Here is a 20,108-nt window from a genome sequence, read left to right as displayed (position 1 = left end):
GATCCTAAAGAAAAAACTAAAAAGCGCAAAAAATCCTTAAAAAATTATTACTATGGTGAAAGCTTGGTAAATAAGCACATCAATGATATAAAAAACATTCAAAAAGAGAAAAAAAAAGACAAAAAGAGTTAGATAAATAATTCATCTAGTAGTGAAAAATTGGTAATTCAAGTGCTCTAGAAAAGTACCATGGTGAAAACCCATTTTAGGCACCATGTACACTAAACTAAATCCATTATCTCTCAGACTTACCTCACTTCCACAGATTAATCCATTCATCCATTGTTTGTGCAAGAGTCCTATTAGACTGATCTTTTCTTAAACAATGAATTTAATAGAACCTTAAAAAACTGAGACTGAGACTAAATGATTCAAGAACCTTGTTCTTTTCACAGTAATTGCTAGTGAACATTAACACTAGACACACAATTCAGTACTTGCAAAACTGTGCCCTATAGGATGACTCCTTCCTTTGATTACATAACAAATTTCACTAGATCAAAATAAAGTTCATGGCAATAATTGTGGACTGAATGACTACTTTTTTAGAAGTTCTTTTTGTTGATTTTATCTTTGCATGTCAGTGCCCACCTCCTCAAGTTTGCGTTGATATTCGATATCTTGGTATCACTTGAATGGTTCAAATTGAATACATGTATTATTTGTGGTATGATCTTCTTTCCTAATTCTTTAGTCCATCTATGTTAGTTTTGGAGTTATGGTTATGCATTGCTCACCAAGGGCAATGAGTTAGCACACTTTCCACCAAGACCCGTAAAAAGAATTTGAGTGTGCTCATACCTCTCTAGTGTGTATGCGTCATTTGTTTCATGATGGCTACGAAATATACATCTATGTTCCTAAAGTATCTATTGTGTTTGAGATTCCAGTCCATGCAAAGGAACTTTTCCATTTGTGCTCTTATAACACATGATACATAACTCCTTTTGCAATATCAAACTAAGATGTGCTCTCCTATATGAACACAACTAAATATCACAATATCATATGTTAGTTATTTGTTCCTACAAGCTATAGTTTGATACAATTCATTTAGAATCTCATTGTAAAGTTGCATTTTCATTTAATCTTGTATATAGTTACTATAATTCATTTGACATTAAGTTGCATTGTCTTTCATTACATGTCATTCATTTAGAAGAGTCCCCATTTGTCACTAACATTTTACATTTCATCGGACTGCTTTCATTTTTTATTTGCACTTATTAACCTTCATTCATGAGGTACCATTCATTTTCTTATTATATCATTTTATTAATCATTATATTCATTAGACTACATATTAAAATCTATGTCCACAATATAAAAGAACACTTTCACTTCATGTTAATGACCAATTTACTTCATTTACAAATTAAACCGATCACCATTATCCATTATTGCACACTCAAATAGATATTATATATTATTTTGTACAAACTTAATCTACATAAGAAAAAATACCATCACTTCACTTGGTGTTCATAACTGTCTGGCTTCATTCCGGAATTAAACCAATTACGATTATTACACACTCACGAATTCATTACATATTATCAAATACTAAATTATAAATTTAAAGAACTAGTGTCCTTTATTGGCATGTTCCACTTAGTTGCTCGAACTCCTCATACCAGAGAGTTCCTTTGCAAACCTAGGCAAAAGTGGAATGAAATAATAAGGATTGTGATTATTTCTACAGATGTTTACCTGCTCTCATCCAGAAGCTTTTCGCCTATCTTAAATAGTTACCACCTTTTTTAATAAGAAGGGGACGCATCCATATTGAACTTTGTACAGGCGGTTTCGACGAAATGTGCAAAAGATTTGTGATATTCGTTGTAGACCAAAGAAATTGCAGGTTGTCGACGAGACAAGGAGGTATACACTTGCATTTGCTTTCATTTCAAATTTGAATATGTGAATGGTTGATAATTATAGGATATAATCAAAAGTATATGAGGAGAATTTCATATACTTCTAATTAGATTTTGAACAATACAATAGTTGGATACTTAAGTACCTTAGATAAAGCATTGGATACACATTGGATACTTTTTGTTATTGAGGAAATTCGTTGTCTATTTTTCAGACATATGTTGGTTAACTTCTACTATTTAAAGTTCATGATCATACTATTGAATTGAAGATTTTAGATCAGATTATGAGTTTCTTGTTTTGATAAAGATCATAGGTAAAGGAGGTAAAGGATGTCTTGAACATTTATATTTGTTGATACAAAAAAAATTAAGTTGTAAATAAGAAGAGAAAGTCTATTTCGCAAAGTGTCTTCAACTTGGAGTTAAATTTTTGTTTCTTGGTTTGCATTGTAATAGAGATGATCCTCTAACACGTAATTTATTTTTTTCATGATAAAATTCAACACTTCTTAATTTTTAGTAGTTGGTGCTTTAGATAGAAGAGATTGGTGTTCCTTGAAATCAGTGTTTATAAAATAGGACGTTGATGCTTCCTAGAGTTGTAGCTCTAAAAGATTTTCCCAAGAGACTAATAAAGTCTCAGATACAAATAATTTTTAATCTAAGGAGTTTTCCACTGTAAACATAGCATAATTTGTTCTTTTTATGTATCTTATAGATAATTCATAACTATATGTTATAATTGTAAATTTTTGGGAAGAATTGTTTTAAGTAATCATCAATTCATCCCCTTCTTAGTGGTGTTCGTATTCCAACACATAGAACATTTGATCAAAGCTAAGGTAGGAAGTTCTTTAAAAGTGTTTTAGCCCATGGTTTTGTAATAATATTTGGTGGTTTCTTGAAAATTATATCATATATATTAGATGTATGAGATGGAGTTTGTGTGTGTGTGTGTGTGTAAGAGTCTTATGGCTATTTAGTTACTTGAATATCCTTGTTGGTGATACTCTTGAGAGAAACTTTGTTTGCAAGTTTATTGCAAGTTTATTATTGATTCATGAATAATATATTTGGTGACTTTTCAAGAGTAGGGATTTTTCTTCTAAAAGGGTTTTCGCCATGTAAATCATCGTGTTGTGGTATGCATTCTTTTAAATATTATTTATGTTAGCTTTATATAACTATTTTAAATATTTCAAAAATATTTTTACATTACCTTCTCTTAAAGATTACTATAGGAAGTTCTTTCACTGCTTAACTTCCTTATAATTGCAACATAATTGTAGAGCAAAATTCTATCAATAGAATCACCAACTAAATATTTGGAGGTAACTAAATAGCTATACAACTCTTGCACACACTCTTCATCTCTTGTATCTAATATATAGGAAACATTGTACATAAATCTCATGTCCCTAAGAGATGCAATACAAATTTAAATTGCATGTTGGGATGATGGAAAATATATGGGAAAAGAGTAACATGGTTGCCAAGATCAAGCATATCGAACATTGAATCTCAAAATATTCAAAATGGGACATAATAGAGAATCCAATTATGAAATTTTTAGGATGATACAATTAATATTAAGGAAAAATTTCAACAAAAATTATCATAATCTAAATAACCAAATCTATAGAAGGTAAACTATGAGAATACTCAATCAAATTTGTTATAGGAGGGAGAAAATGCAAAATAAAGGTGAATGCACTCAACCTTGGATAAATGCCTTGAACTTGGGGAAATATGTTCCAAAAAGGTGAGAATAACATAGGTGAATCCAACCTTTTTTAGATGAATATGCTAAATGAAAATATGTTGACAAGATTGGGAAAAGTGACAACAATAGAGGTGAATATCCTTTGTGCTTAGACAAATGTGTATTGTCAGAAATTAGGTGAATCCATATTTTAGAGAGCTGGATATTTTATATTTCAAGGAAAATTCATTACATAAATCAATGATTGTGTGAGGTACATAATTAATCTATTATAAATGAAGTTTCTTAAAAAATTCCTTTATCTTCTTGCTTATATATATAAAAAAATACTAAAGACTTTTCCCTCGACATCATCCCACAAAGTGTTGAAGATGTATCCTTACACCCTCTATTATTAGAGTAGGTGATCCAATTCCTCTAGGTTAATACTCACCATATAGGCATGTGTTCCATTTATTTTAAAACTTGAAATAGGTTATCAAAGAAAAATATCATAAATTACTAACACTATCTTCTATAGGTTCACAATCAAAGAAAATATTTATTCCAAACAAGAAGTGACACATTTGATTTCTAAAGAATTGATAACTTTTATGTTGTGTTTGGTAACATCTATTAATATATTCTCTTCCCTTACATTTTTTGGGGTCTTGTTATGTTTACAATACGAGTGCAGGAATACAAAGGGGGAGAGAACAAGTTGTACCCAAATCTAGACATATCATGTCGCACAACATATATGATGTTTGGGTGATACCAAATTAAGGGTGTGGGGTTGTTTTGACTACTTTTCCCAACCCATAGTTGTGATAATATAGTGTTCATAAATGTTCCTAGTGTAACCTTGTGGTATTTAGAGGACTAATCTAATTATTTGTACATCCTAGCATTGGAGCTTTTCTATTGTGAATGAGTATGATGCATGAGATGTGTATTGTTTCAAGAAAAGTTACTCATGATGTATATTTGTGTGCTAAGATGGAGCTTATCAAAGCATCACCATTTGTTTACCATCTATGTGAGGTCTCTCACCCTTGTGGGTTGTGGTCTGTATCTATTGTTGGGTGATGCGACACGCTCCCCTGCCCATAGGTGGTTAATTATGTGGTGTTCCATGTTCACTAACAGTCATGGCTTTTGGTGCAACGGTAAATGGGCCCTACAAGTGGTATCAAAGCTATGGTTTTATTCTTTGTAATCCTAGATTGAATCCATGGGAATGCATGAGAGGATAAAAGAAAAGGGCAAGATATATGAATGATTTATTGCAGATTTGAGGGTTTTGGGTTTGCTATTATGATGGGATGTTAAAAGATTTGGGCATGTGAAATTGTTGGACAAAAAGGATTTTTTCAGATGTTTCATTTAAATGAGGGTTTTGGGGGGTAGCATGCAGAAATTACCTCCTGGGTAAAAACAGACCTCACCATTGGATCCGGGTCGACATTTCCATAAAATTTGATATATAATATGCCCTAGTTTGGCCATGTTCAGAGGAAATGAAAGAGTTTTTTGGTTTTAGCCCATGATGGTCGTCAAATTTAATCCCGTCGGAATTTTCGTCACTGAAAAAAAAAAAAAAAAAAATCGTACTGAAAATGGTAAAAAGACTGTTATAGTAAAATGGCCATAACTTTCTCTCAGAATATCGAATTTCAGAGTTCTTATAGGCGTTGGAAAGCTAATTCAGAGCACTACAAGATGGTGTAGGTTTGGTTCTATGGTTTTGAAATTTTTTTAGGTTTTAAGAGCCCTAAAGTCAGATGTTCTTTATTTTGAGCACGGATTAGGGCATAACTTGGGCATACGGAGTTGGATTTTGGACTTCGAGTAGTCAACGACAAGCTCTTGGAGAGCTCTACACATTGGTTCAGATTTGGTGCAGGTTTGGCATGATTTATTTGTTGAAATATTGATCTGAACAATTTATAGATATATTTTGACTATGGTAACATTGTGAGTTTATGACATTGGAGATTTAAATTTTGATGTCATTGTATACTCAGTTCATATTTAGATTAGTCTCATGATGATATGGTTATCAATGTTTTGTTTGGATATGCATGATGACTTGTTGGGTCTACAAGTTGTGCAGTGTTGTAAGCGGTCTATACTTACAGACTGCATTTATAGCTTGGTTATGGGTTGTCTTTGCCCATTGATCTTTCATTATTGATGCATATTCATATTGGTGGCTTGGATTTGGGTTGTCTATGCCCTAAGTCACATAATTTTATCTTCATGTAGAAGGGATGAGATGTTGTTACCAGGTACAGTCATGGTGGAGGATTGTGGTTGACTATTTTATGCTGATAGGTTGGACATATTGAGAGCCAGATGCTCAATTCATGGATGTGATCATGGTGTCATGGATTTTGGCATGACATGAGTGGTTATATAGGTACATCCTTAATGTTCATTAGCTTGGATTTTCTGATTTGGTTATGGTGGTATATCTTCTTGGTTGAGGATCATGGTTATTTGGTTTATTTTGAGGAGCTCATGATGTGCACTTTGAGTTCTTTGATAGTTTGATGCCTTGGTTGATTCTCATGGTTAGAGGATGGGTTTTCATCATGATGTCATGGATAGCTTGGATACATGGTTCAGTGGGAGCTTGTGACAGTGATGGGGTGACAGTGCAAGATTAGTTCCTGGTTTGGTTTGGATCTTAAAGTAGGAGATGGATTTTATGATGCCATAGGTGACTTGGTACCACAGTTGAGTGGGAGTTGTTGGCATTGATATATTTATTGAGTGTTGGCAGATGTTGGAGGTTTGTCTTAGATCCTGTTGCTGCAGAAGCGTCTTTGACATTTGCATGGTGCACTTGTTATCTTCATGGTGTGTGAAGCTGGTTAGATCTTGAGGACTTATGGAGTTCTTAGTTATCTTCATGGTGTGTGGAGATGGTTCTTCCTGGTATATGGAGATGGTTTTCTTCATGGTGTGTGGAGATGGTTGCATCTTGAAGACTCACAGGGTTCTTGGCAAAGGTGTAGTTTATGCTTTTATTTGGCATGTTATCCTTGGTATAAGGATGGTTTCATTATTATGTCATGGTATACTCTTGATACGCGTTTAGAGTTGTGACAAGTTTTGGTGTGTTCATGTGGAGCATGTTATCTCTTTAGTTGAGATGGTAAGATCATGTTGTCATGTTTATGTTCCTAAGGCCATGGTTGGAACTTTGACATTGATCTTGGTTTAGTTTCTTGGTATTGAGTACACTGATCATAAGCTAGATACTTCATGATATTGCTATGTTGCATTTGGAGTTGGCATGGATTGATTGGTTACAGGTGCTCATGGATACTTAGAGACGGTGGTGACGCTGATTTCTCTTGGATTAGAGAAGTATTTGTTGGGACGATTGATGGTTTCAGCAAGAAGTCCGAGGGGCAGTCACCTGATATGGACTTGAGAGGAGATTGTTCTTAGATGAGTCTTGGTTGGAGACTTGGGTATCTTGATGAGCATTCTCATTCCCCACTCTTGGTCTACTCGGCGATTTGCTACTTGAGAGGTATAGCCCATTTTTTTCTCTTAGTTGCATTATATTTATGCTTGTCTTTCATGGATATGGATCTTGAGCTATGGTACATGAGTTAGTTCTGGAGAGTTCATTTGAGAGATGGTTTAGCATTGGTTATCTCCATGTGCATATGTTGTTATGCTAGTTGAGTTTGGGAGATGGTTTTATATTGGGCATTTTCCTTGGATTAGGAATGGTTATTCCTTGGTTTAGGAATGGGTTTATTGAGTTTGATCTTCTTGTGAGAGGCTTACATCCATGATTAGATATATGGTATGGTTTGGGTGTTGTTGAGGCTTCTTGTTGGGGTTTTATGGAGGAGATCATACTTGCACAGTTTACATCTAGAGGTGTGTGTAGAAGGACATGATACAGGTTATGATTTGCATGGTTTCTCTGGTCTTGGTTATCTTCTAGGATGTTCAGTTTTGCCTACATTGGATTTGAGATTGGTTGGAGATTGTGATCACTAGTTTGTGCTCATGTATGTCATGTGAGAGATGACATGGTTATTTATTTATCTCTTTCCTTTGTTGGTTGTGGAGAATTTGGGAGACTATTGGAGACTTGTTATGAGAGTTGTTTTTGCAGGATATTGGATTATGTATTGTGGATGTCCTTGATACTACATGGATTCACTTCTTTGAGAGGTGTTTTAATTATGTGGTGTTCCATGTTCACTAACAGTCATGGCTTTTGGTGCAATGGTAAATGGGCCCTACATCTATCCAACTATTGGTAGATGACATTAGTTCTTGTGATACAAGTCTATACTAATTTCCTCTCTCATGTTACCAAACATAAGCATGCAAGAAATTTTATGCATCTTTATATGATCATCCAATATCTATCTCTAGTTAGTCTAATTTGTCTTATATCTTGTCTTCTTTTTTGTTTCCTTTGATCCTTTTTCCATCATAAGTTTGTTATCCTTGGGAGAATCTAGTATCTTATAGGAAGTAACACCTTATACTTGGATGAATCCACCTAAGTAGTCATTCTCTTCCACTATAGTAATAATCTTCTTTGGATGAATCTACACCCTATACATATATATATATATATATATATATATATATATATATATATATATATATATATATATATATATATATATATATATATATATATATATATATATATATATATATATATAACCTTTCAATTAAAGAGGCATTAGGATAAATAGAATTGACAAATTTAGCAAGAATGCATCCAATGTTGACGTGGTCAAATAATTTTGAGTTGATAGTTTATAATTTGATTATTATGGAAGAATTGACATACAAGTATAGATCTAAATAGAATATTCATAGGCTCAATGCAATCTAATAACTCCTCTCTCAATAATTGGAAGTCTTTTGTTCTTAGGTTTTTAGGAGAATTTGTTGGGACCATGTAGTTGTGATATATACACTTTTGTCTATTTATCTCTCTATCTATCACTCTTTTCCTTTCCCACACTTTCTATATCTCCTCATATCTCTATCTATATATCACTCCCTTTCAACATCTATAATATGTTGATAAGGAGATATTCTCCATAACAAGTCAAATTATGGCATTGTTATTAGGATATAACAATGTAGTTTCTGAGTCAAACTTTTTGACACATGTTACATCCCAAAAATTTGACCTAATTAAAATAACTTTATAGTCATTGTAATGAATAGTTGAGATTGTAATTTTCATGATCATGTAAAATTGAATAATAATTTATAACATGTAATCTTTTCACAAGAGGCGGCCATCTACACTTGGCACCACCTTTTAGATTTGGCAACCTTGTGAAACTGAAGATCTTTTTGAAACTGTCATCTTGAAAACAAAATGAGTGCTTAAGGCCTACTGCTTGCTTGGCTAGAGATGATGTTTTTATTTGAGCATCTTGCATCAAACGATACATGATTTTTATCAAACATAAATCTATTTCTCTCTTCCTCTTGGTTTGCCTTGTTACATTCTCAAAGATCAGCCATCAGATTCGTACAACTTAGACAACATCAACTCCTCTTTGGCATTATTAAATTTTGACTAGGTTATGTTCTAAGTCCATTTCACTATGATTATACTATGGTCTTCTTTTGTTGACATTTCTACAACCTTTCTAATCGACCATCTATGAGGCTCGATATGTAGAGAGACCTGATTTTAATTTTGCATGTTCATCTTCTTTTCTCTGAATTTTGAGTATTTTCTTAGGAGAGTTTAGTAATACAGACGTGATAATCAAAATAGAATATATCATTGCACATGATAGTGCTCACGGTATATTTGCTAATGGATAAAATTCCAAGCTCACCATGAGATAATATATCAGTATGAAATTATAGTCTCCAAGGACTCACCCTGGCTGGTGAAGCCAATGTAAGAGGGTGGAGAGGAGATGATTCTTGCAAGGGAGAAGTAACAAAAAATTAAAACTCCTATGTATAAACATTCGAAAACTTTATGATGATTTCTAAAAACATCCAAGTCAGCTCATGATTGTCCAATATGTACCCTATTGTCAAGTCGAGCGATGGTGATTAGGTATTAGAAACCCATCTAAATCCTTGGCCAAGGTTGATTAGAGGCATGCTTGCCTAATTTGATCACAAGATGTCGATGGTGCCAATAAATCAAGAATACTCACTAAATACTGAGTAGACATTCTAAACATTGTTATGCTCTAATGGCTCGACTATAGTACCCCAAACCTAACTCGGGGTAGGGAGGGCCTTTCTTGTTAAAATATTGTGTGGGGATTTATAAGGTCCAAAGTTGGGAGGTTAAGCCTATGTTAATGCTTCTCCTCTTACTAGATGTTGATGCTTAAACAACACCTTTAGATATTTTCAGTTAGTTTCCGTATGTGTCTTGGATCCTTACTTGCAAATACATTTATTTTACTTAATGTATAGTCATAGAATAATTTGAAGTGTTTTTTATTTCCTTTTTAGTTGTTGTAGACATCGGATTTGTTAGTTATTTCAATTAAAAAGTTAATTCAATTATGATCACATGAATTGGTTTGTAATAGATGTTTACTTTGGAAATATAGTTAATATGTGTTATTTTTCTAACTGCTTTATTTCCTTCCATTTAATTGTTCAAGTTATAAATCTTAGAATTAGGTACTTGTTTTAAGTCTAGTTAAAATGATAAACATTACAACATGTTTCATGAGTAGTGGCTCACACGAACCCATCTCTCATGGGAATGACCCTAACACTTAGCAGTCATTGGACCTAGGTGATGCTCACAGAGGGGAAGCACCGAGACTTCTTGGGAGGTCACCCATCCCAATACTACTTTATCTTGAGTGCACTTAATAATGAAGTTCCTCGCATGGTTAAACCCACTTTTCTTACAACCCTATTTGCAAGCGAGTGTTGTGCCTTATGAACCATTCATTAGAAAGCCCCTTGAGCTTTTCAATGGATAAGAAAGACATTTTTCCCAGAAGTACTGAAATTGTGATATTGCTATTAGGATTTAACTATCTAGTTTTTGAGTCAAACTCGTTGACCCATGTTAACTCAAAAACTACATAGTTAAATCTTGATAGCAATCTCTCTCTCTCTCTCTCTCTCTCTCTCTCTCTGTGTGCATATATCCATCTTCACTTATATCTTTTTTTCAATTTTCCTCTCTACCTCTATTTCCTTACACTACTTTCTCTCACTCTTTCCTTTCATCTCTCCCTCTTTTCTATTTGTATGTCTTGCTCTTTCTCCCTCTCTCTGTATTGCACATAACATGAGCCAAGTAGTAATGAAACCTAATTATCTTTATGATTTAGAGATTTTATTACAACCATGTTTGAATTCATTTAAGTGGATGCATAGTCGTTTCAAAGTTATCACTTCTCTAAAGAGACCTCTTTACACAAACAACATCATGTGTTAATGACCTACCCATTAAACTCATGCACACCACTTGATATGGGAGCACAAGCCATAGGTTGAACCTCTTGTGCCAATAGCCAAGAAATGACGAGTAATCATTCTTCCAAATTCTACTAAGACACGACCTTGACCCTATTCCTTATTTTGATGTGAGAACCTTGCACTCAATAAGACTTGATTCTTAATATGCTCATTAAGAACCTTTCAACTTTATCATTAAACCAAAAATTCCATTGACAAACCACAGAATTTTTCAAAATCTTCTTTTTCTTTTTCTAAAAGACCCCAGTAGAAAATATATTAACATATAAAATTTTAGTCACAACATTAACATTTAGCGGCCTGTGCCAAACCCGTCCTCACAAGAAAAGGATGCCCGAATATTAATAACATCTACACCACTACTAAAAATCTAAACAAGAGCGTTAGAGCGAGACAGATGATCATTCCTCGCAAAATATAGTTAAAAAGGAGCAATCACAAGTTTGATGAACATGTGGTTATTAAACCCATCCCTCACACAAACTGAATGAGCGTTTAATGAATTCGCACTTGCAGGCAGAATTCGCGTTGCGGGGTTTTAGGTCACCAATCTCCCCATTAAAAAAATGGGCCCGTACTCATTTATAAATGCTTCCACAGCAGAACACAAGCATCACAGCAACCATCAACAATCAATCGAGCAGCAATGGAGTTCTCTGCAAAGTATGCGATCTTACTCACATTGGCAATTTTGGTGGGGCAGGCGGCCGCCACTCTCAGCGAAGATATTTCTTTGAATTTCCCATCTCAGTGGGAAGAAGCAATGGAAGAGGCCGCGGAAGCCCCTGTTCCTTCTCCTTCTCCTTCCCCTGAAACTGATCCATTTCATTCCGATCACTTCCATCACCCTAAACTCCCCTTCCCAATTCCTTTTCCCTTCCCTGTTCCTGTCCCTGTCCCTATCCCTGGCCCTGAATCGTCCCCAAAACACAATCACCATCATCACAAACCTGCCCCTGCCCCTGCCTCTGCCCCTACAGTGACTCCTGTTGTCCCTACTGCCCCTCCTGTCGTTCCCACCCCTGTCATCCCTCCTGTTGTTCCTGCCCCTGTCATCCCTGCTGCCCCTCCTGTTGTTCCCGCCCCTATCATCCCTCCTGTTGTCCCTGCTCCTGTCATCCCTGCTGCCCCTCCTGTTACCCCTGCCCCTGTCATCCCTGCTGCCCCTCCTGCCGTCCCTGCCCCTGTTGCCCCTGTCCCTGTCCCTGTCCCTGCGAGGAACCATTCGAGGCACCACAATTTTTGTTCTCGGGCAGTACATTCAAAGTCTTGCCCAGTGCCTCACACCAGAGAGCATTTTGATGTGGAGGGCTATATGGGAAGATGGTATGAGATTGCAGCCACAGCGCAGTACAAATTTCAGTACGAGGCGGGCCTCGTCTGTGACCATGTTCTTCATAATCTTCTCGTTTCTAGCCACGACGACTATGGTGCGGTATTTGCGTTGCTCAACCGTGGCCAGCCCGTGCTCAGACCTCTTCAGGTAAGTTCAATTTAGCCTAAAAGTTAAGGTCGAAATTATATAGTTAAGCTCAATTTTGGAGTGCATTTGAGTTCGAGCAGTATAATAAGGGTTTGAGATATATGCTGTAATCAATTCAAATTATACGATTGAGCATGTTCGAGTTGGAGTAGTATATAGAACATGTGAGAGAAATTATGTAATCAATTCAAATTTCAGGGTTAAGCATGTTGGAGTTGGAGTAGTATTACAGTGGGTGGGATAAATTCTATTGAGTAGTGCAAATTATGCAATTAAGTATATTTGGCGCGGAGTAGTATTGGGATGAGTAATGTAGAAGATTCTAATTTAGGATACAAGCTACATTAGCTTGATAGGAGAAAAATTCTAGGATGAAGTGTATTTTAAGTTGTAGTAGTATTTAGCATGGATGACCTAGAAGACTTTGATTTAGTTTAAAAGTTGCATAGTTTGATCTTGTACTAAACTCTATGAATAAGTGTATTTGAGTTGGATTAGTATTAGCATGAGTAATATACCTGTAGTTTTCATTCTTACAATAGACGAATTCTTATGAAACACTCACTGCTCATGAAACATAGATCAATGAATTTGACTCAATTTATGATGATGTCCTCCAGGCAGCCGCAGTGTCCAAACTATCCATAGCGGCGCAAGGCGTATGCAAGGACGCCCACGCCATATGCAAGATCGTGGCTCCACACGACTTCTTCACATACGCCCTCAGCAATCTATCAGCCACAATACACACAATCCGCAACGACAGCGTGATGTCATCACGCCACGAGCTAGCCAACCTGCTGTCCTCATATCGACTCCTCAAGTCCCTGGCCCGCAACATCACAGCCGTGACAAACCGCCTAGCGCGAGACATGACACGCCTGGCATACCTAAACGGCAACATAAGCCAAGGCCTGGGCCACCAAGACGTCAACGTGGACTCCCTAATGGAGCTCTCGAGCTCCATCAAGGACTACATCTCCGTCCTCAACCTCCGCATATCCGAGGTGGCGCCCAACGTGAAGACGGAGCTTTTACGCGACGCGGAGTTCCTGAGGCCCGAGAGCATCCCTCTCTCCGTCGCCCTCGCAGACGGCATCCTGACGGTCTACGCCGGCCTCCAGAGGGTTCAACAACACCTCGTCGACATAACTGCGCAGATCTCCGCCGTTACGACCTCCGCACGTGCCTACGACCGCGTGGCGCCGCCCTACAATTGGAACCCGCTCCAGTACCCCGTTTCCGAGGGCCGTGCCGTCGCCGTCCAGAACCCCGACGCCGCCGCCAAGTTCGTGCTGGCTGAACGCGGTCTAAAGGTGCCTTACTGGGTCCTCGACGTGGAGGCTCATAACGGAACGGATGCCACGTCGGACGACGTGAACGGTACCCGTTACGACGCTGCCTTGATTTATTCCTGTGTCGAGACCAAAGATGGGCCTCCCGTGAAGGAACTCTTCATTTTGTCGAGAAATGCGACTTTGAGCGAAGACACGCTTTCCCGTTTTCTGGCAACGGCTGAGGACCATGGGATTTATACGGACTGTGATAATCCTTTCATTTATGCCGTGCAAGATCGCAGGGTCTGCACTTCCTGGCCCTTCTGAGCCGCTCGATTCCTCTACAAATGATCGCTCTTTAGTCCCTTAATTTGAGTAGAGTAGGTGTTTGCATTTTCTCTGGAATTTCCTCCTTGTGGATTCCATTGCGGTACGACGTACTCTAATATTGAGAATAAAATGTCGTGCTCGAGATGTTTCTAGACACAATAAATATTTTTGATTGAAATATTTTTAATAAAAACTATCACGTTTCTACAATCTACTTGAATTTGTTCTAATATTAGTTCAATTAAAAGTTCTAATATATTTATAATATATTTATAACGAGTCTTAAAAAAAAGTTAATTAGGTTTCTACAATCTACGTTAAAAAGTTTTTGAATTTGATTGTATAAATAGTATTTTTAATAATATTAGATAAATTTAAAGTTATGTATTTTAAATATATTTATTAGGCTTATAAAAATAAGATAATTTTAGTGATAGATTGTGGAAATCTAATAGTTCTAATTGAAACGTTTATAATAATATTAGGAGTCTAATTTAAAGTCACATATTTATAATATATTTATTAAATTTATTTAGTTTCATATAAAATATAATTGCTATATTTATCTAAAGTTAGTTGGCTTTATTTTATTTTATTGAGAGAACAATTAGAATTTGTAAATTTGTTATTTAGTATGATAAATTTTATCTAAAGTTTTAATTAAATAATAGATGTGTTCATGCTTAGATTTTTATAGTATATTTGTTAAGTATACATAATTTTATATAAAATATAGATTAAATTTACTTACACAATCCAATAAAAAAAAGATGGATTGTGAAAATCTAATGTTTCTAATTGACATATTTTTAATAATATTGAAAATCCAATTAAAAGCCATGCATTTATAATATATTTAATTTAATATAATTTATATATCGATTCAAAGTTGGTTGGTTGATTTTTAATATTATTAGGAGAGTAATTAGAATTTGCATATTTATTATTATTTACTATGATATGTTTTATTTAAAGTTTTAATTCATGCTTAGTTTTGTATAAAATAGTAATAGTTTTAAAGAATTTAAATAGATTGATGGCACTCCTCTTTGTTAAAGTGACATATAAAACTTTAAATACTGCTTATTGATTTCATTGCCAATTTTGTGAGTGTAAATATAGAAGATAAACAATGGAAAAATAATTTTATAGGTATTTAGTCTAAGATTTTGGAACCAAAATATGTTTATTTTAAGTGACTATTCATGTTGTAGACATAATTATATAAAATCAGTTCTCTCAATATTGAGATTTTTGACAAAGTGTAGACAACTTTTTAAAATGTTAATGTGAAGGAAATGTGGATCCTGTGTTTTTATGGTTTGATTAATTGGAGTAACTTAGAATTTATTTTTTGGAAAGAAACATTTACTTGCGCTATATAATTTGGATAAGGAATATTATTTGTTAGTTGTGTTTCTCAACTGAGACTTAAAAAGTTTTAGAGGCTTAAAGAGGACACTTACCAAACCTTCAAAAAGGAATCATATTTTTCAATGTTTCTATGTAGGTAACTTTGACTATAGGGGTATCTAAAGCTATGTTGCTAAAAGATAAAACCATGAATGTTAATAAAAAAAAAATTCAATATAGACAAATTTGACCATTTAAGAAAGTGGAGAACGTCCCTTTCATGAAGAGTTACTTATTCTTTCAACTAAGATAAAAAAAAATATGCATGTTTTCCAATGAAGTCTTTGTTAGTTCCCAAATCAATAGGTTAGAAATCATATGAGATTGCTTAACTCAATGCTTAGACTTTCCAATTGAAGAACAAATGAGAATGATCGATTATGATCTTCCCTTACTCTTTAGGTCCACAAGACCAAGATAGGTGTACTTATTCGTACACCTAATTTATTGGCTAAAGGATTTTTATAGAAGATATGATCATATTATAGATTATGGATGACCTCTCAAGGTAGCAATGAGGTTTTGAGTAAGATCAAATTGTGTATTTGACAATTTATAAACAACTGACTTATCCTTCAATTGCCAAAAAATTTCGAATGATTGAACTTATTTATTAATTATTGAACATATATATGAGATTATTAAAGGATGTTTTATAAATTGATTGCTTGTAGAAATAAAAAACTATTCTTGTTTTTTTATTATAGATTATCAAATGATGAATTTAATAGATGATAGACCAGTGCCTTCTTCAATTGAGTTTTAGAGACAATTTCTTCTTAACCCTATGTACAACTTATGTGAGATGGGAATCAATATTCCTATCAATGAATTTCTCTTGATGCTTATGATTAATTTACTATTTCGTACTCAGACCTATTGAATTTATCCCAATCTTAATGAAGCAAAAAAGATAGAGATAATAGTGTTAATTAAATCTCATGATCAAATTGCAGAATAATTCAAATATGTTCCACACACAAGGACTAAAACAACTTGATTTTATTAGTAGTAAAATATCAAAGGATTGATTAAAAAGAAATGATCAAATCCACCATTGCAAATTGAAAGAACTTAATAATTTATATGAATGGTGAAAAGTCTTCATGTTGAAATATAATTTACAGGAAACAAAAAATATAATTTTTTAATAAAATAAGAGTCTTTTTGTTGTATTACATAAATAGGTCTTCATATATGTATGAAGATACTCCAAAATCACACCTTTTCAAAAAATAATGACACAACTAATATCAAACTAATCAAACCACTAAGAAAACTAAGATCTAATTATCCCTTAAGAACCAATTAACTTGTCCCAAATGCGCCTCTACATAAATGAGATCCTTGTAAGTTGCACATGTCACGATCAACCTCTTCATCATATCCTCCTAAGAGTATATCATATTGATGATCATCTAAACTTGTAGGGCTAAATCCTCATCTTCTTTGATCTTCCATACAATATTTTTCATGTTACCTCCCAGCTCAACTTTCAATTACTCCAAGTCTATCACCTCCCCCTCCTACATATGTTGTGGTAACCCTTCAACACTCTCCAACTTCTCATCTTCACTTTTCAGTTTCTCATTAACGGATCTGTAATAGGTGACCATTTCAATAACAATGTGAGGAACATGTGACAATATCATAACCCTATATTGAAGTATGATCAATGCATATAAACTGATGTTTAATCATTTATTCCTTATTTAATGAATAATTTTTTTTTCAATTAAGGAAATCAATAAAATCAATATTAATCTTAATGCAATTAATTAGTTAATATAATATTGATCATATTAAATATTTATACATTGATACATTTCTAATCGACTTTCATCATACTCCAAAAAATATTGGCTATAGATAATACAAATGAATTGACCAAAGAAAGAATCATACTCTTGATTGAATAACAATCATTGTGCAATAATATATTAATAATATCACATTAATTTTCCAGACAATGAATATTATTAGTGCAACAATCTTTATTAAACTTAAGTAATGATTATTAATAAGACTGCAATTTGACATATCACATTAATAGTGATTATATAAAAGGACAACTAGTATTCGTTAGGAAGAATGTCTAGAATTTGATGATGAACAAATCTATAGATCCCTAGATATCCTACATACAAATAACATGTTACAAGGAAGTAATAAAGGTAGAGAGAAGAGTTTGCTCAATAAACAAGAAGATTGTGTTTACTTGTGTAAAACAAGATGAATAAACTTACAATCGATCAATCCTGAAGGAGATTGAAAACCTAAAAGGAAAAATGTAAGAGGTAAATGACATTAAATAATTACTAATTAAATAAAAATGCAAGTGCATAAAGGAATATCTTAAGAAGGGAGTAAAGATAATTTAATAAATTAAATTAAATTAAATTAACCTTTAACTCTAACACCCCCCTTATGATGAGCAACAATGCAGAAAAAGTAAGGAAACCACAATGCAATGCTGAAAGCAAACTTGGGTCTTGAAAACAAGGCTTGACGAGGTACCCAATCACAACCTAATATCTATGAAATGGAGAAACAGGGAAAACCACATGGGAAAACCCTACTCGAGAAAGAGATAGCAAAGAAAAAAGTACAAGTGATAGCTCTAATTGAAATATTTTTAATAATATTAGGAGTCTAATTAAAAGTCGCACATTTATAATATATTTAGTTTCATATAAAATATAATTGCTATATTTATCTAAAGTTAGTTGACTTTTTTTAATTTTATTTAGAGAACAATTAGAATTTGTAAATTTCATATTTAGTATGATTGTAACGCCTTGCCATGTGACCCAAAAGAAGTTAACCTAAAGTTTTACTAAGTTTGTCAATTTTTTTTTTTTTATAAAGTTAAAGATAATAACTTAACAAAAAAAATTATAACATAAAGGAAGCAATTAACATTCACATAAACACATACCATAAAACAGATTACAATTCTTAAGGGTCTCATGACGTTAAATCACATTTAAGTTTAATTAATACTAAATCTAATATATAATAAATCTACATCAAATAATAATACACCAGTATGAAACCATTTAAATAATATACAATTATTTATGATGCCACTTGGCAATAAACAGAATGTACAATCATCCACTATATAGGTCAAAGGGTATGAAAGGCTGAAATAATATACATCATGAAATAAATTACATCATCTTGTAACATTTATGAAATCAAATATAATACACTAAGTATAACCATCCCTGGTAGAAATACAAAAGAAAATAGAAAGGAACATCTGCACAAACACATCCAGTAGCGACATCTGATGGTCAAATCTCAATGGTATAAGAAAAAGCACTACCATCCAACCTTGTGGAACCTAAATGGCCCACTCCCATCACGTTGAGGAGATGCTTTCAAGTCCCAATCAGGATATCAATCACAAAATCCAAAGTAATATCTAAGCCAAGGAAACCCTAAAAGTAATCTAACTCAAAGGTTCCAAGCTAAATTGGCATGTAGACCTAGAGGCAAACACAGACATGTAGGGAATCTACTATGCAAGTGGCCAAGTGCCATCACAAGAATCAATGCTAGAGTTACCCTGGTAGTCTAACTTGACCTCAACCCCTAGTGACTATATGCGACACTAGTATCCTTTCGTACTGAAAAGACATACTAATGATGTATGGTCGCAACCAGGTGTTCTCTCTACTCCCATCCTAGTCTGTACTAGCACTCAAGGCATGGGTAAGAACATACAAAGATTCTTATTAGATTCATTTTATTCCCATTTAGTATAGTGTTTTCACTTACAAAACAACTTACAATGGGTTACCCTAGTAACTACTTTGGGCCTTGACCTCCATTGCAAGCCACTTCCCGACGTTACATATAGATAACCTACCATAAGCTTAGTAAAATCAAAAGATCACAAAAGACCACATACCATACATCAGTTCTTAAACAAGCAACTGCCGAGTACTAAAAATCATTGATCATAATCAGAGATTCCACCAAAATGATCATCTTAACAGGACTGATCCCAAAATCAAGTATACATAAACCAATCCATGTCATAACATGACATCACCAAGGACAGATCATACCAACACCTAAATCCTATACAAGCGACTGTAAAGCAATCCAAAAACAATTGATGGAAGACTCAAAGGTTATATCATATGGGTCACACCATTCACCTCAATTTCACATAGGAACACTAGAAAGTAATAACAATCAATAGATCAAAACACCTCATAGAGCATACAAGACACATTACCATGGTTGAGTATAAAAGATCATATACAAACATCATCATGACATCACTGAAGAAACCCCCAAGCCTCTAATAAACATCATGACTGCCCAAAGCTAAGACAAACCCAAAAACCCCAAATTCAGTAAATCACATGTCACATAAAGCACATACAAAAGTGAATTTCATAATTCATTAGGTTTTGAAAACCGTAAAGTTCAATATTTACTAAAGGTTTTTAGGTTAAATCACAAACAATTCTATAATGGAAATCAATTTTCTCAAACAAGAGTTTCAACCCAGAGAA

The 20,108-nt window shown here is 34.2% G+C and overlaps 1 protein-coding gene across 1 annotated transcript; it reads left to right on the top strand.

The window, feature by feature from the left end:
* Nucleotides 1-11,682: 11,682 nt before the first annotated feature.
* Nucleotides 11,683-14,370, top strand: LOC149536024 (uncharacterized). The gene is made up of 2 exons (XM_089803491.1): nucleotides 11,683-12,553; nucleotides 13,174-14,370. The coding sequence occupies exons 1-2, from the start codon at nucleotides 11,717-11,719 to the stop codon at nucleotides 14,155-14,157; spliced, it is 1,821 nt and encodes a 606-aa protein (XP_089659617.1). The 5' UTR covers nucleotides 11,683-11,716; the 3' UTR covers nucleotides 14,158-14,370.
* The last annotated feature ends 5,738 nt before the right edge of the window (nucleotides 14,371-20,108 follow it).

This window comes from Cupressus sempervirens, chromosome 10, assembly GCF_028749045.1.
Source record: "Cupressus sempervirens isolate cs-2001-9-10 chromosome 10, ASM2874904v1, whole genome shotgun sequence".
NCBI classification, from domain to species: Eukaryota; Viridiplantae; Streptophyta; class Pinopsida; order Cupressales; family Cupressaceae; genus Cupressus; species Cupressus sempervirens.
This window is presented reverse-complemented; position numbering and strand designations above follow the sequence as displayed.

Coding starts and splice junctions, on each gene's coding strand:
- LOC149536024 (XM_089803491.1), top strand. CDS start 11,717: ATGGAGTTCTCTGCAAAGTATGCGATCTTACTCACATTGGCAATTTTG. Junction 12,554..13,173: donor CCGTGCTCAGACCTCTTCAG/GTAAGTTCAATT, acceptor GATGTCCTCCAG/GCAGCCGCAGTGTCCAAACT.